Below are 15,548 nucleotides of genomic sequence, written 5' to 3' on the forward strand. Positions count from 1 at the left end.
GATTATGATTAGTTCTTCTGAAGTGCAAAGTGTTTAATTTCGTAAAAAGTCACAGGAACCCATGGTATCAACATGACTGTGAGTTCAGATATTTAAGATTTTATGCATGTACTGATTTTAGCCTGGAAGTATCCTGACTGATCCTCCATTATGATTATTATAAAATGTCTACATCTGCTTCACCCTTTCTCTATCAATTTTATATTTAAAACTTGATATAATTTGCTAGTGTAGTAGAGCTGAATCACAGTCCAGAATGGAATTTACAATTTTAGCTGAAGTGAGTGAAATTTGATATAAGATTGTAGGAAAAGCTACTTACAGCCCAATTGCAGTATAATCACATCACTTTAAATTCGTGTGTGAAAATGTTACAGTAATCTAGAATATAGTGATATAAAACTATTTCTTGGGATTCTAAGTATAAAATGCTGTCATTATGTTAAGAAATGCTTAGATCCAATGCTTAGACAGTTTATATAAAATAAATGAGGGGGGTAGACATGATTAACAGCTTGATTGTAAGAATTTAATGCCTTGAAGAGGAAAGTGAAGAACAAGTGTTCTTGTATTTACACTTCTGTATTTACACGTTCCAACCCCCTCTCTCCACCCAAACAGCCATATAAAAATATCCCTTGTAGCAGTTAAACTGTTGGGGGTAAAGGGATACTCAGAGGTGTATAAAGGGAGATGAAAAAGGGTTTTTAATGCTGACCCTGCTGTGTTGGGGCAGGAGTGGATGTGGAGCCCAGAATAAGACCCACAGATTTGGTTTGGATCTTCCTTGCAAATTATTTTGCAGTACCACATGTGCACGTTGAGGCCATTCTGAGAGGCTGTTGATCTTCTGTTTCATAAATGTGGAGAATTTCCATCTTCTCACAGTGCCTAGGAAAGGGAGCAATTGTGCTTTACCCTTGCTTCCATTCTTTAGAGCTGTTGTGGAAAAAAAGCATAAATTAATCACCGTCTCTCCTCAGATGTCATCAGAAATGAAATCTTATGTATAATTTCAGCTGTTGAGTGAAATGTAACTCATAAAATACATACATCAAATGGGTGAGGTTAAACTGCATGTTTGAGAAGACCTTTCTCATGTGGAATCCAGATTGCTACAAAGTTGTAAAAAATACAAGAGACCTAGCCATATCAGTAAGTTCTTTTTGCATTTCCTTCCATGGCAATTATGTTTGATCTGGTTTATTGTAGCAACAAGTATGTGCTTATGAGAGTGATCGTGAAAATAACTTCATAGTTCATTGCAAACTCCTCTAGGTTAGAAAGCAAAGAAAGAAAACGTGTTCTTTAAATATTCATATATTTTCAAACAAATACTTAAACTACAGTGGCCTCTTCTTGGCTTTGTTACTGAATATCTTAACATTTGGTCTCTTCCCATATTTTAAGCTTCAGGCAACAACAGGGTGTGATGATAGGGAATGTACTTCAGAACTCTGTGAAGTAACATCTGTAGATCTTGTAGAGTCTTTTTCATATCAGACTCAGTGCGTTGGTCTAAGTTTGATATTTGTATTAATATTGCACAGAGGAAAAGCAGTCTTAGTATATGTAGGAGGATGCAGAGATTATATATACACAGAGAATCTGTGTTTGAGTGTCCACTTTACTACCTTTGAAGGCACAGCTCCACAGACTGTGGACAGACATTTGTCTGCAAAGAGTCAGAATGGTAAACTGAAACTCTTTGAACATCTGACAGCAAAATTGTTGGCATGTTTGTCTTGGAGAGCGCTTTCAAGATTCAGACTAATTTTATAGCACCTTAATCTTGTGTAAATATTAGGACCAGGACTGCCCTTTGGACCACCTTTTAATATTTATGCATTCAAATAAGGAATAAGTAACATGAAAAATCTGGCATATATAGAATTGCCTTGACTGTCAGTCAACAGAATAATAATACTGTGCATATTCATACAAAGTTATTTCTTGCATATAAAAACATTTATAAAATGTGTCCTTCTTAAGAGATCTGAAAATGTCTTACATGAGACCATTGAATTTTCCTTTCATTACTGTTCCTAAGATTTGCTCAATATCATACTTTGCAAAATATCATTCAGTTACAGCTTTTGGCTGTGGAATTCACTGAAGGAGTTCATATTAAAGAGTTTGGCTGGAATCACAGAGATTAAGTCAGTGCTTTTTATTGTTATTGTCAAAGTTTTTATTTGCTGGCTGAAAGCTTTTAAAGGAACTTCAAATGTTTTCATTCTAATTGCTTTCCTAAAACTTTTAAATCTGTACTATCTGCAAACAGTGTGTCTGATGCATATTTGAGGCTATATGAATAAAATATTTCTATTTTTCTTTAGGAACTTGCTCAACTATTTTATCCCACTGAGAATTTTTTTGGCTCTAAGCAAAGAGCTACAGAATGTGTGTGTATATATATATACATGCATAGCCACACTTATATAAGGATATATGTAACAATTAGTGTGGCAGATGTTTGAGACTCAAAAATGGGAATCTAAATGGTCCCCCGAATTAAAGGCTTTAAGATTTTAAATATCAAAAGACTGTCATATGTATGATTGTACAGATACTTATGTACAGATTCAATAATTAATGAACCACTAATGAGATTATTCATTTGCCTAAAATTCAGCATTGAGGATGTGACTGCAAAGCTGGGTGCTCTATATGTTAGTGCTTTGTGCTCTTGTCTGTTGGCTCGTTGCTCATCAGTGAAGTGGTCGTAAGCAAATTCAGCTTTCTGGCATGAAATTCCCTATAGGAACTTCTTTTGTTTTCAGTAGGGCCTACATTTCCTCCAGGTTATTGCAGGATCCTGTTGTGGTGTGACAGAGAATCCTGACGGGGAAGAAACAGAAGTAACTGTCGCACAGTAAGTTCTGGTGGCCGAAGTTGCCAAGGTGGACACTTTTCGGGTAGGTTTTTACAGGTCCATGAAGATCTGTCCTAGAAAATGTACAGAATTTAGCAGGAAATGAACCCACTTCCAGAAAGTATGAACTACTGAAAATAAGAAAACGCTGTGATCTGTCTCAGAGAGCTGATTGCTATTGTACTATTTTATAATAATCACTAATCATAATTTTTTTCCTAAGAATATGAACGGAAAGGGACAAATATAAACTTGGCACAGGTTACCTAGCAGTTCAGTACTTCATGAAATTCTTCCAAAACGTTATCTTTTGCTGACAAAAGCATTGTCTCTGTGCATGTGTCTGTACTCTTGTGCACACACACGTTGCAGTTCGCTCTCAGATGTAACTGGGATACATTGTCAGCCTACTGACATGTGGTCAGAGCTGACCCAAATGGACAGGCAGCCTTTTGCCTGCATCTGGTCCGACTCTCCATTTCCTTTATGCTCAGTGATTCAATCTGAAACCTCCTGTAGCTGCCTGTTATTTGTGGTCAATAATACTTCTTGTGTTGGGCAACACATACTATTTCTTCTAAAACATTAGCATTCTGCCAGAGGAGTTTTGAAATATCTGCACATCGTGATGCAGTGTCAAAATCGAGGCTACCATTTTGCATTCATTCCGAGATGAAATTCTTCATTTACATTTAAAAAAATGCTTCATTCACTTACAATGACATAAATCCCTATCAACTTTAATGATATTGCATCTGTGTACCAGCTACTAAAATCTGCCTTGTTGTTTCTAGTAGCAAAATGAAAATAGAACACCTGTGCATTTTTTTAAAATAATATAGATACTGCCTACTGCTTCTGAAGTATTGAAACTGCCATGAAGGACTTGCTCTTCCAGAAAAGAATGCTCTGCTCCTGCTATGAACACATCATGCTTACAGGGAAAGGCTCTACACGGATTAGCTGGATATCCATCTAGAACAGGAATGATTGCAGATTTTTTGACTGTTTTTTTTTTATGTTCATTGAGAAAATAAATTGTGTTTCCTGATGAGAAAACCCCAGTATTTAATTTAATGCATCTAGTGAGGGCACTGCTGCTCATAGATGCTGATAGTTAATACTACTTAAAAAAAAACCCCAAAAAACTCCCCTGTCCCAGCCCTCCTCCCACTCCATCTACTTCTGTTGCCAGAATAATTTTAGTGTATATTGTTTTGTTTGGAATAATCAGGCTGAAGTAGCATTAGTCCAGCTTCTCATCTTTTAATTACAGACAGTTTATTGTCTATGCTGTCCCACTTTCTGCATGGTTCCCCACCAGCCAGCTAGACTTAGCAATCTCCATTAATTTAATTTGGCATTTCATTCAATCAGACAGGCTGTGAACATGATGAATTTTTTTTTTTTAAATAACACAATGCTCATTCTTAATTGATGTCCTTATCAGACATTGTATTTGCCAGAGCTGTAATTATTGGTCAGGCAGCAAAATCAAATCTGCCCAAATGCAGTGAAGATGTTCTCCGGTGAAATTATTGAGATATAGTACTTAGACCTGCAAAGTAATTTAGTTTTGGTCTGTAATTACATCTTTTAGGATTGTTATCTTTGTTTTTACTCATAAGGGTAGTGTAACCTCAGAGGAATTAATTTGCCAAATATGAAGATAGCACTGAGATCTTTGCCATAATATATGTTTGTGCAAGTAGATATTAGTCTATATAAAAACCATGAGGGTGATCACACCATAAAATAATGATTTTATAAATGGCCATACTTAAAAAAATATGGCTTCTAATTTTGCTGCGGAAATATGGGAATTGTCATCTGTTGAGGGTGCCATTTTCCATAAGCAGTAAATAGGCATCAGAAATGTTAGAATTTGGATGTGTAACTGTCTAAAATACGTACACAATGGATATGTAGTGCTGTGACAGACTAGAGCTTGTTCTGCAAGCAGTGAGAATTTTGAGTGGAAATACTATCCTGAGAAACTTTAAATGCATATTTTGACTAAATATTAACTAATAATTAAAAAAAAAAAAGTCAGTGTCATGATAATTAAACCAGAAGTCTGTTTTTCAACAAGGGTTGGGGTAAGGTTTTCCTCAATTAAAAGAAAACAGGGGAGGAAGTGGATGCTGTAATAACCATATATTATATAGTGCAATAATTCTCAGATACATAATATGTACTCTTTGAGTATAGAATTGCAGTAATTCCTTTTAAGCAAAATTTAAGTTGATGTATTAGTTATGAGCAGATGATAAAATGTGTTTCATTCCTGTTTTGGATATATTTTTTTTGAGTTTCTCATTTGTGTCATTTATTCACATTCCATGGTTTTGCTGGTATTCTGTTCTGGAACAATAACCCTTCCAATGGGTTCTTCTTCCTTGAGATTGCACTATGAAACAGCAATATTATAAAATGAATTATTTAGAATATCTAATGAATTTGCCTGCTGAATTAAATTTTCTTTTTGAGCATAAAAATACTAGTATTTCAAACATTCATTTTTGCTCTATTGAGATGCTCAGATAAAAGTCAGGGCTTCTTCATGTCTGGTTTTAAGTTACTTATGTATTTCTCTATTTGGCCTCTTGAGGACATAAATAGTCGTGCTTGAATTCTAATGTTTTTCAGATTAGAGCTGTACCACAATTGAGTTGATTTAAAAACAGAAATGCAGAAAGTTGGTAAAAAATACTGATGTAAGTAAAATCATTAGTCCAATAAAATCAGTAGTAAAACTCCCATTAACTTTTATACATTCAAAATGTTAATCTTTGTCCATAAGACCTTCAAATTTAGTTATTTGCTTTACTTTTGAAGATTTCTCTTTTTTTACTATTGTGGTTTTCTTTTGGCGTAAACTTCTCTTTTGATTGTTTTGTTTCTTGCTGTGAAGAGTCGAACACAGTTGCCAAAGAAGAGCCACTGGAGTGTCCACAATTTAACATTTGAGATTTTCTGAAGATCTTTTTAGTAGGAATTCAGGCTCAGTGGACATTTAATCACTGATTCTTATGCCAAACTGCCAAGGTTTTCTGTGACGTTCATCATATCAGACTTCTGCCTTAAAACAACTGCTCATTAGTCTCAGCTTTTATAACCAACCAATTTTTAAGCTCTTGTGAGTACAAAGGGGAGTTTGAAAACCCAAGCAGTGTTGTGCTGTGCAGATTCCAAGTTGCTTATCCCTTGATTTAGAAACAGATATCCTAACATCTAGCCCCAGAGGTTTGGTCTGTGAAAACATGCAGTTTTGTAGCAGTGATACAGTTTTTATATCCCCAGTGCTGGGTAGGAGTTGATTTGGTCTTCGTTAGAGCATATGCTGAGGAAGGAATAGAGGGCATGAATTTTCCCCTAGCATTGCAAAGATACACCTTTCCTAGAAAAGCTGGATAAGGCTGGATGTTGGGCTTCAGGTTTGGTGGCCAAAGCTGAGAGGAGAGCTTCAACCAGCTGTTTTAGAAAGAATCAGATTTCTCGAAATGCTTTATACAAGGTGTTACAAAGCAGCATCCAGTTGCTCTCATTACAGTCCTCGTGTCTGTTCATACAGATTCCAGCAGGGCCCGGATCCAAGTGCCCTTGCAACATGCAAGAGTGAAGTCCTGAACTGCCAAAGTTTTAATGCAGTGATTTGCCTGAGGAATGGAAGCTGTGATTCACAGCAAGTTCAGGACAGGTTTTGTTTGTTTGTTTTTGTTTCACGAAACAGGCATATGCCTGTGGTTTCCTTTGGTTTGCGGTGGCAGCCAGTTGGGGGACTCATTGTGTTCATCAGCACTGAAGGTGGAGTTTGAACTGAAATCAAAGGAAACGAATCATAGTTTGTAATACAATGGTGTGTTTTGCCAAAGCAAGCTGAAAACATCTTATTCTTTCATAGTTACAGAGCAAGGGTGCTCTGATATCTTTAGATGAAAAAGTTTATGCAAAACCCAATTACTCTAAGTAACAAAGCATCCCAACACCAGCACAAAAAAAAAAAAAAAAAAAAAAAAAAAAAAAAAAAAAAAAAAAAAAAAAAAAAAAAAAAAAAAAAAAAAAAAAAAAAAAAAAAAAAAAAAAAAAAAAAAAAAAAAAAAAAAAAAAAAAAAAAAAAAAAAAAAAAAAAAAAGATAGCTGGACCAAGTGTTGTATCTTACTTTTCTTCTATCCCAGGGAAACCCAAGAGGTGGGAGCCTTCACAAATCTACCTGGGCAGACCAAATTGCTTTGATTTGAATCCCTGCTGACAATTATAGCAATGCTCTGAGATGTTTATAAGGGGTCTGAGCAGGGGATCCTTTTGAAAGTAAATGGAAAAAAATGTTGACTGCAACAAGAGTCATTTCACAAAAAATTATTTTACTAAAATAGACAAGAACCCCTTGTTCTATTTAGAATGATTTATAACTGTTCCCAACTGATCACAAAGTGTTTCTAAATTAAAAGCCATTAATTATAGCCTTATATAGATACAAAGATATGCAAGAAGTGCTTTGTAATTCCAGCTCTGCACTTCAGGTGAGAGCTTTTTAAATTACTTGGACCATTGGAGCCACCTGCTTGACTAAATGCTGAGGGCCCTGTGTTTCAGTACTCATCAGTGCATTGCAGTGTTAACATTGTTACTGATTTTTCTCATTTCTCCAGGGCAAATACTAATTAATGGATACAATTCACAGCTGATTAGCTGTAGTTTCTTCAGTAATTACATTCGCAGACTAACTGTTCAGAAGAGGATTTCTAACCCAGTTCTTATTTCACTCTAAGCTTAATTTGTTTTTTTGAATTGTTTAGGTCCTTAAGATAATAACCATTTTATTTTCTTTTGTTGTTATAGGTACCATTAGATAATAAGGAAGTTTAATCTTAGAAATACTCACTGATAATTGTTGTGTGCCTTCAATGGATTTCCAATTCAGAGACAAAAAATAAATGTAAAGAATATTAGTTTTGATCCATATGAACAAAAGCTGAAATATTCCAGTTTCTGTCATCAGTGCCTGGGTCATACACAATATAGTCATAAATATTATAGCCCAAGAGCAGAATGACTTGAAGGGTGTACCTGTAACTTTTAGCTTTGACATTCCTTGTTACATAATTTGCTTCCAGTCTTAATAAAACAGAAAATTAAGTTGTCACTCTCCCCTTTGTTTTACTTTAATAAAACAAAAAGGAATAAAACCACATGGCAATCAGAACAGCAGTAGCTGTGGTGTGAGCAACACATGTAGGATGGGGGTTTTCCCCACTTATTTATGTTCTAGTTGTACTTGCCTATCGCACCTTTGCACTTAGGTGTCCTCTGAAAAGTTGATTTTTTTGTTGTTGTTTTTTGTTCCTGTAGAGAGAACAGCTCTATTTGAGCCATTTGAGGTTTTTTATGTAAATCCTTCTTAGTTTGCCACTAACTGACATGAAAAATTCTCTCCTGTCGATCGCACTGTTGAGCTGAAGTGCTGTGTCTTTGTGCAACAAATCCACACACACACATCTCTATGTGCCAAAACAGTCATTTGAATGTGCAGTTTTACTTGAATTTTTTAATCTCTGAACATGGGTGACATCTGGGCTTTTAAAAGTGGATGACATTACTTGAGTATCTGCATAGCTGGGGATAACAGAGTTTTAATAGCTATGAGGCAGCCTACATATTGTGTTAAGGCCTCTGTTGCTGAACATGTGTTATAGGTTGAAAGATTCAGTATGATAAGTACACAAATGAAACTTGTTACTTGAGAATGAGGGATCCCATCTTGTATTCCTTCCCCATGCCCATGATTGTCTTCTAATTTTGTTGATGTCATGTGTTGTCAATATGACAATTCAGCAGGTACACAAGGATCCAATTCTTTGTGTGTATCTTCCTTTTTGTAAGGAGCTGGAGAGTCAGGATCTGAAACATTTCCCAACTAAAAACCATCAGAACCAAGTGCAGCTGTAGCAAATTGAGCTGAAGCAAAGTGGTTTTCCTTTCAGGAGAGATTTGGCTACTCTGAAAGCAAAGTAGATTTTCTTGCTTGGAAAGAACAATCTGTGCAAGTGCATGGTTACCCATCCTCATGCACTGGTTGCAGAGCTTATTCTGCTGTTAGGTGTGTTTGCTGTTGTGGGGTTGAGGAGGGGGCAGGTCCACCAAGATTGGCAAGATAAAACAAAGCCTTCCTGAAAAAAAAATGCTTTATAAAACTCAAAAATGGGAGTTAAGTGAGGAATGCTTAGTGTGGCTTTAGCAGCAATGATGTGGTAGGGACAGCACGGGAGCTTTTCCCTCAGCCCTCTTACCTTGCAGTGTGCTCTGTGCCTGGTAAAAACAATGTGCACACGTGAAAGTCTCTTTTACTGGTAGCTGCAATGCAGACCTGGTGTCTGTTCCTTGAAGCAAAGACTCTGGATATCTGCCTGCTCCGGGAACACAGGCAGAACTAGTTACCAGCCTACATGCCTTTGGAAGTGCTGCTGAAGGGCATAAGGTGCAGTATTATGCTGATAATCTCTCTCTTTTCTGTGCTTAGTCTGAAAAAGTCTTTTCTTCTGTGCTTAGAAGAAAAAGTACTTGAACAAATGTTCATGCTTGAGAATATGGAAGAAATGACTCCATGGCATCCGCTAAAATCCCTGCCGATCCCTGGCACGTGAGCAGATTTGCACTTCAGTGAGAGCAAGTGGGCACTGGGCCACTCCACCCTGGGCAGATCTCAGGGTCTCAGTGTCAGACACTTTCTCGGATTTCCAAAATCTTCAGGTGTTAATGTTCACTGGGGGCATGTGAGCTCAACTGGAATGAAGGATAAACAAAGGGGGATTGTTTGGCTTTTTAATTTCGTGGAAAGAATGGGATTTTAGGAACAACATCATGGATTCTCATTCTTCCCCTTATTGGCCTTCAGCTCTTTAAAACCAGGTCTACTTGGAATAGTAATATGCCAGCCACTTCTGACTGCAGCAGTCCTCCAGATCAGGATCATCGACAGCAATATTGTAATGTGTGTCACGAAAGGTATAGCAGAGTAGAAGTGACTTTCCTGGAGAATAGTCTTTTTCTAACAGAGTCGTAATTTCCAAAGTCACCTCTAGGCCTGTGGGGTGGCTTTGATGCATGGACAAAAAAAGTTGAAGAGATACGTGACTATTTTCCATGTACAGAATGGGAGATGCAGAGTATGTAATAATAATAGTAAAAAGAATAAAGCTGAATCCAATCTAGTTCTGACTTCAAAGAACATCTGCAAAATTACATCTTATCTGTTTGCTGTTTTGTTTTGTTGTGTTTTTTTCCCCCAACTCTTTATGTGCCAGTGATGGGGTAAAGAAAAGTTTATCATGGCATACATTTAAATCCAAATATTTATTTTTCTTTCAGTTTGGGAACAATAACAACTACATGAACATGGCTGAGGCAAATAATGCATTTCTTGCTGCAAATGAGGTAGATGTTTTTATTTTTTATCTATGCTCATATTCTGCTGTTTGCTGTGATAATTTAACAGACTTTGAATGGATGAAGAGTGAAGTGCCGAATTTCTGCGTGTTTTATGGAGCACAAAATAAAGACTTTAATGAGAAAGAAAATAACCTGACAGCTCTCCATTACTAGTCAATTTAGCTGTCCATAAGGCTGTTACTTACATAGCATGTCAATAGAAACAAATCTGCTTTATGTATGGAAAAAAATTATGAACAGAAGGAAACAAATAAAAAGCACAGTAGGTGTACACTTGGAAAGCAAGCTTAGTAATAGTCATTACTAGCTAATGTTCTAATTTTTGTTATAGATACAAATGTTTTAATTTGGGTTCTTAATACTCATAGAAGTTAGAAAACCAGAGCCAGCTTTGTTGCCTGAAGTGTATGTGCTACACGGAGGAAACTTCTGACCAGGATCCAGAACAAACCTGGAGGCTGGGCTGGTGGAGGCTGGCTGGGTTGTGTAGGGTTGTATTTGATCACTGCCTTTGAGAAAGGAAGCAGGAGAAAGGTATGGCAGCCACAGGCTCCGTGTATTTGTTAGGGTGGGGCCACCTTACAGCCAGTTAATAGACCATCAACACGCCAATACTGATCCCAGCTCCAGGCCAAAACAGCTTTTGCTCATGGCCAAAACCCAGCAACTCTTACTCCCAGGGGAAGGATGGAAAGTGCAAGATGCACTGTGTGCTACGTGCATAGCAATATGGAGAACAAGAACTATTGATGTGGGGTGCACACCATAAATGATCCTCCCAGCACAAGGAAAGGTCGGAAAACTGGGCAGCCCTGATTTTACATGTTGTAAGTGGGGATTCAGTCACAGGTATTCCTGTGCACCTCTAAAACAGTGATCTCAGAGAAAATAAGCAGAAAGGTGTAACAAAAAATACAAAGGTTAGAATTAAGAGTAGGATTTTATGAATCATTTATACAATGGTCACCATCTCTTTTTACCCAGCAAGACTGCTTAGATAAGGGAATATTGTTTGGCACTAGCTCCAGTGTTATTTGTGATAATGAACACAAACCCCATCTGTAATGACAACATGATGTTTCTTTCTGTAGAATTTCTTTCCTACATTTGAATCAAACATTGATGAAAGCTCTGCTGCCAGCAGCTGTTCAGAGACAATTTAATTCCAGCTGTGATAATTCACCGTGTCAGACATTGGCTGTTATATGTTGATACAACAGTTCTCCAGATTTGCATTTTTATCAAAAGGAACAAATGTTTTGAACATTTCAGTACAGATGGCATTTAACCATGCACACAGTTTTGTGTTTTGTTTTTTTTTTTTTAAATATGTAAGATATAAATATTTGAAAAGTTAATAACTTCAGAAAATGTGATTGGTGAGATAAATCTCATAAATGTTATACCATCTTTTGGTCATAACAGCACCTTTCTGCAGTCCCAAATTGCACACTATTCAGGCTCCTTTTACAGACTGAATAGCCCAGTGATTTGGATTTAAGACTATTTTGCTAAGAGGCTTGCTTTCTTCTTAGATTACAGCTATTTTATCCTCACTCTTAGGTCCATTATATGTTTTAAAAAAAAGATATATACATATTTGGACAAGTTATATAGCTAAAATTAAATTCACATTTAAAAATGTTAAGGTTTTCATCAATTTACTCTCCCATTTGTAATAAGCTATAAGTATTAAGATGAATGCTACTTTTCTGAGTAAAATATTGTAATATTATCTAGCTGTGTTCTATATTTATACAGCTGTCCTAGAGTTATTATGTTAGATGGGGAAAAAAGATCCAGTCCTTATAATTACTAATATCTCATAGATATGTTGAGTAAGGAGAAGTTCAAATGTACTGTAATAATACTGATTTCACTGAACCCTTTTGCTTGAACAAGGAATAAAAATATGATTAAGTGTTACTGTTCACATTAAAGCGTCAACCTAACTTTGCAATTACCACATTACAATGTATTTAATTATAGTGGTTTTACATTACATGAATGTAGCTTTCTCGATATTATTTTGGGCCTGAGCACTGCTGAGTTAGAAGCCCATTTTATTCCTGTAAATAATGCCTTAAGAGTGTAATCCTAGAGCACATTCAGGCTTAGAAGCCACTCATTTACTTTGTGTTTTCTGTCTCTATGTCATGATTACGACGACTCATTTTAAAGCACCTTAAATATTTATTGAAATAATATTTCAAGTGTTAATTACAGTGGTAATGAAAACAGCCAAATGCCACATATCAAGAATGAGTGTTTATCCGTATTGTTAATGTGATATGTTAGATTTCATTAAGCAGTAATGGGGTAGCAAATGAGTCACAAATTACAGTTGCATCTGTTACTAGACCACATTAGTGCCAAAATAACTGCAAATGCAGCCATAGGGTTATGTTCATTAGCCAACCACTTCTCCTGGCCAATCCGTCCTTTGTGTTTGTGAGCTACAGGGTCCATGGGAAGAAAAATTCACACCTTTTGTAATACAGCAGCGGGGAAGTCAAATGTCTCCCTAATCCAGGCCCAGCCTTCACATCCAGAATTAAGTTACAGCCTTGCAGTTGGAGCGAGATGGGCAGAGTCTCAGCAGACTCTGACGGTGCTGCAGACTGCAGCAATCTGGGACCTCATCATTTCTGGTGTGAGACCAATAATGACAGCTGACAGGTTCTATATGCAAGCAAAGGTTTTTCTTGTGTTTCAGTTTCCATCTTCTCTCAAGCGGTTATTAATTTATATCATCATTAACAGTTTGAAGGATGACAATTTGCAGCAGTTAATGAGATCTTTCACTGAACTTATCATTTTTAAATTAACTGGCATTAAGTCACTCTTTCAAACAATGTAATTAATACATAAAACAATTCTTCCCCCCCAACTTGAATCCTGAACTAATGCAAACAAACAAATCCCAGAGCAGCCTTGCATGTCCAGAACAAGACAAGAGTGCCTATTTTAGGATTGCCAACTGCCCAATTTGATCAAGACAGTCCTGATTTCGGTACATTTAAAATGGCCTAATTTCAAGCACTTGAATTTCTATTATTAAGTAGCAGTGGACCTGAAATAATATATGAAAGTTCATTTAACTCTCAAAAAATTTGAATAAGCGTAGCTCACTTGTTTCCCAAATAAAAGTCAGCAATGTTGAAGCCAGATACAGACTCTACTTGAATAAAGATTATCTTTGACAGACACATGCACACGTACAAACATGCACAAACCCTGAAGATAACTGGCAGTAAATGTTTTGCTCGAGGCATCTTAACAGGTGTTTAGTTCATAACAAATCTACTGTTCAAACAAAGCTGGCTTGCTTCAGAAAGCACTGGAAGCTGCTGTAATCACCCTCACGCTTTTATACGTTTCTCCTCCAAATTACAACCCATGTTTAAAAGGGTTCATTGTATTTTGGGAATGGAAAAGAAATGAAGGCCAGGATGATAATATTTCATGTTTGTTACTGGGTAAAAAGAGACAAAAGATGTGAAATGGTCAGTGCTGAATTCACGTTCTATGTGTGCTACAAAATTGTCAGTGTTTTATGAAGCATGAGAGTAATGTAAGCTGTTTGTGCTATTTTCCTAACATATCAATAAAGTGGCAGTTTGTTATACAGCCAAATCCAGTGTAGCTGATATTCGGACTAACAACAGACAGATGTTGCTAATTAAATACACATTAAAAAACTGTTAATACTGATACTGCATTAAAACCATATGATAATGAGACTTAAATCTTTAGTTGGAATGATCCACAAACCCCTTCAGCATATGAAACTTAAAAAGTTTTGTTGCTTATAGAGTTTGCATTTGAGAACGAACCAAGGTTTGGACTGTGGGTGTGGAGGTGATTGCTGAGCACAGCGTGCCCTAACACAGTTTGCCTTGTCCTGTCCTTTTCTAGCAGACGTTCCACACGCCGAGCCTTGGGGACGAGGAGTTTGAAATCCCACCCATTACCCCCCCGCCCGAGTCCGACCCTGCACTGGGGATGGCAGATATACTGCTGCCCTTTCAGGGCCTTGGTGACCAGCTGCCTGCGCAAGGAAATGAGTTTACACCTCAGTTCCCCCCCCAGAGCTTGGATCTTCCCTCTATTACAATATCCCGAAATCTCGTGGAGCAAGACGGTGTCATCCACAGCAATGGATTGCATATGGTAGGTGCGGTTCTTTGTGTGTTCCTGTTGCCTAATATTGTCTGTCACATGTAGATTTGTGCCATCTCTCAGTTTTCCTTGGCCTCTCAGAAGATGTGTGTGATTTCTGGGGAGCCTGACCAAGCCTTTGCCAGTGTTCTGCATCGTGTGCAGGCGTGTTGTGTGTGAATGATGGCACGTGTTGTCAGTGTTACACAGCAAACAATGATATGCTATTACTCAGTTCCCTAAGGCAGTTGGCAAATGGTTAAGGGTTTAATATTGGTGGATTCAGCAAGATAAACGTGGTTGTTAATGTATAGTGCAGTGCTATACTCTGAGTGAACGGATCTCCTGTGAAGAAGCAGTCAGGCTTTATAAACACAGAGTTTTCGTTTTGGGAATGGATTTGAAAGTCTGTATCCATTGGCATTGTGTGCATCCTAAGTGCTCCGAAAATTCAAAAATGTGCCATACAGTTGACACTGGCATCGAGAATTGAAAGGCCACTGAGTTGGCCAGTGTGAACTACAGCATTTAGAATGAGTTTCTTGCCTATGTTTGAAGTGTAGGACCCACATCTGAGAGCCAGTAGTAAATTTTGAAAATGCAGTATTGAGAGTAGCTCGGAAGGAGATCAGGACACAGATTCAGCCAGCAGGAAAAAACCATGTATTTCCCTATGTTCTGTATATTCTATTCACTAAATCTTTATAAATGAAAATTGATTTTTTTTTTTTAAACTCATAACAAAAGTGATAGGAATGTATTGCCGTGATCATACTCAGAAATACAGGACCATAAAAAGACTGTTCTGTCCAGTTCTCTTGTTGGCCACAGAGGCTGGGGCAGGATGATATTCTATTCCTGGGCTGCTTTTGAGCCTTCCAGAATGGGACTGTTAGCTTTTTGTAATTTTAATTAGAGCAATCAAAACCAGGGATGTATGAAGTTTCCTCCAGAACCTGAACATACTGTAGGGCTGTGATCTCCATGGGAGGGTACACGGGGCAGTTTCCACTTTCTCCCTGTGTTTCCCTTTCAGCTTTGGGGGATCCCCATCGTGGGTTT

At 37.2% G+C, this 15,548-nt stretch overlaps 1 protein-coding gene across 7 annotated transcripts in view; it reads left to right on the forward strand.

Moving 5' to 3' along the window:
• Positions 1–15,548, forward strand: part of TOX3 (TOX high mobility group box family member 3) — a 79,119-nt gene that overhangs the window by 44,124 nt on the left and 19,447 nt on the right. For 3 of the 7 annotated variants that reach the window (XM_027879011.1, XM_027879013.1, XM_027879016.1), the window contains 2 exons: positions 10,245–10,310; positions 14,244–14,498. In XM_027879011.1, the coding sequence (XP_027734812.1) occupies positions 10,245–10,310; positions 14,244–14,498 (321 nt within the window). Of the gene's footprint in view, positions 1–2,785; positions 2,876–10,244; positions 10,311–14,243; positions 14,499–15,548 lie in introns of those variants that run through there. The other 4 variants (XM_027879012.1, XM_027879014.1, XM_027879017.1 and 1 more) reach the window with 2 other exon arrangements.

This window comes from Empidonax traillii, unplaced genomic scaffold (assembly GCF_003031625.1).
Source record: "Empidonax traillii isolate 1590-97213 ecotype Southwest subspecies unplaced genomic scaffold, ASM303162v1 scaffold49:size1601597, whole genome shotgun sequence".
Taxonomy (NCBI): domain Eukaryota; kingdom Metazoa; phylum Chordata; class Aves; order Passeriformes; family Tyrannidae; genus Empidonax; species Empidonax traillii.